Source organism: Egretta garzetta, unplaced genomic scaffold, assembly GCF_000687185.1.
Source record: "Egretta garzetta isolate BGI_Z169 unplaced genomic scaffold, ASM68718v1 scaffold319, whole genome shotgun sequence".
Taxonomy (NCBI): Eukaryota; Metazoa; Chordata; class Aves; order Pelecaniformes; family Ardeidae; genus Egretta; species Egretta garzetta.
Genome location: NW_009260769.1, coordinates 404,643 through 405,570, shown reverse-complemented (window position 1 = coordinate 405,570; position 928 = coordinate 404,643). Strand labels below are relative to the sequence as shown.

At 55.6% G+C, this 928-nt stretch overlaps 1 protein-coding gene across 1 annotated transcript in view; it reads left to right on the top strand.

The window, feature by feature from the left end:
* Positions 1-928, top strand: part of NSL1 (NSL1 component of MIS12 kinetochore complex) — a 17,613-nt gene that overhangs the window by 1,102 nt on the left and 15,583 nt on the right. The window contains exons 3-4 of the mRNA XM_035901601.1: positions 148-232; positions 268-429. Of these exons, the coding sequence (XP_035757494.1) occupies positions 148-232; positions 268-429 (247 nt within the window). The remainder of the gene's footprint in view (positions 1-147; positions 233-267; positions 430-928) is intronic.

Here is a 928-nt window from a genome sequence, read left to right as displayed (position 1 = left end):
CAGCCCTCAGCGGGTTTGTGTAGCGGTTTCCCCCGAGGCGGCCAGCCCGGGCGGGGCGGTGAGGCGGGAGGGGCCTTTCCAGCTGCAGATGTCGCGTACCAGTGCCTGGAAGGGGGGTGGCTTCTCAAGCTCTCCTGTATCTTGCAGAACTTCGAAACAGCGGTGCGGGAGAACGTTACCATTAATGGGCAGCCCTGGGAGGAGACTTCGGATGACTCCAAGCTGCAGAGTGGTATGTGTTGGCTTCCATTGGCCTCCTGCTGGGAGGGGCCTTTCCAGCTGCAGATGTCGCGTACCAGTGCCTGGAAGGGGGGTGGCTTCTCAAGCTCTCCTGTATCTTGCAGAACTTCGAAACAGCGGTGCGGGAGAACGTTACCATTAATGGGCAGCCCTGGGAGGAGACTTCGGATGACTCCAAGCTGCAGAGTGGTATGTGTTGGCTTCCTTTGGCTTCCTGCTGCGTGGTTTTGTTTTGGTGTCTGCATCTGTTATTTTTAAGTGGGCAGTCCCCTAGCTGTCCGTGGCGGTAAGGATGCTTATGGAGCAGGTGAGGTCAGACTCCAGCTCAGATATGCCCATATAAAGATCTGAAGTGCTGCACTGTGGGAGCACGATTCTCGCAGAGCAGTCTTGATAAACGAAAAGAAGGGTAACCGAGACGCGTAGGGACCTGTCTCCAAGAGAAGAGGGAAGGGGAAAGTGCTTTATTTGAAGGGCCATTGCTTGACACTTCTGACAAGATCATAGAATCACAGAATGCTTTGGATTGGAAGGGACCCCTAGAGGTCATCTAGTCCAACCCCCCTGCAGTGAGCAGGGACACCGCTAACTAGATCAGGTTGCTCAGAGCCCCGTCCAACCTGGCCTTGAATGCTTCCAGGGATGGGGCCTCCACTACCTCTCTGGGCAACCTGTTCCAGTGTTTCAC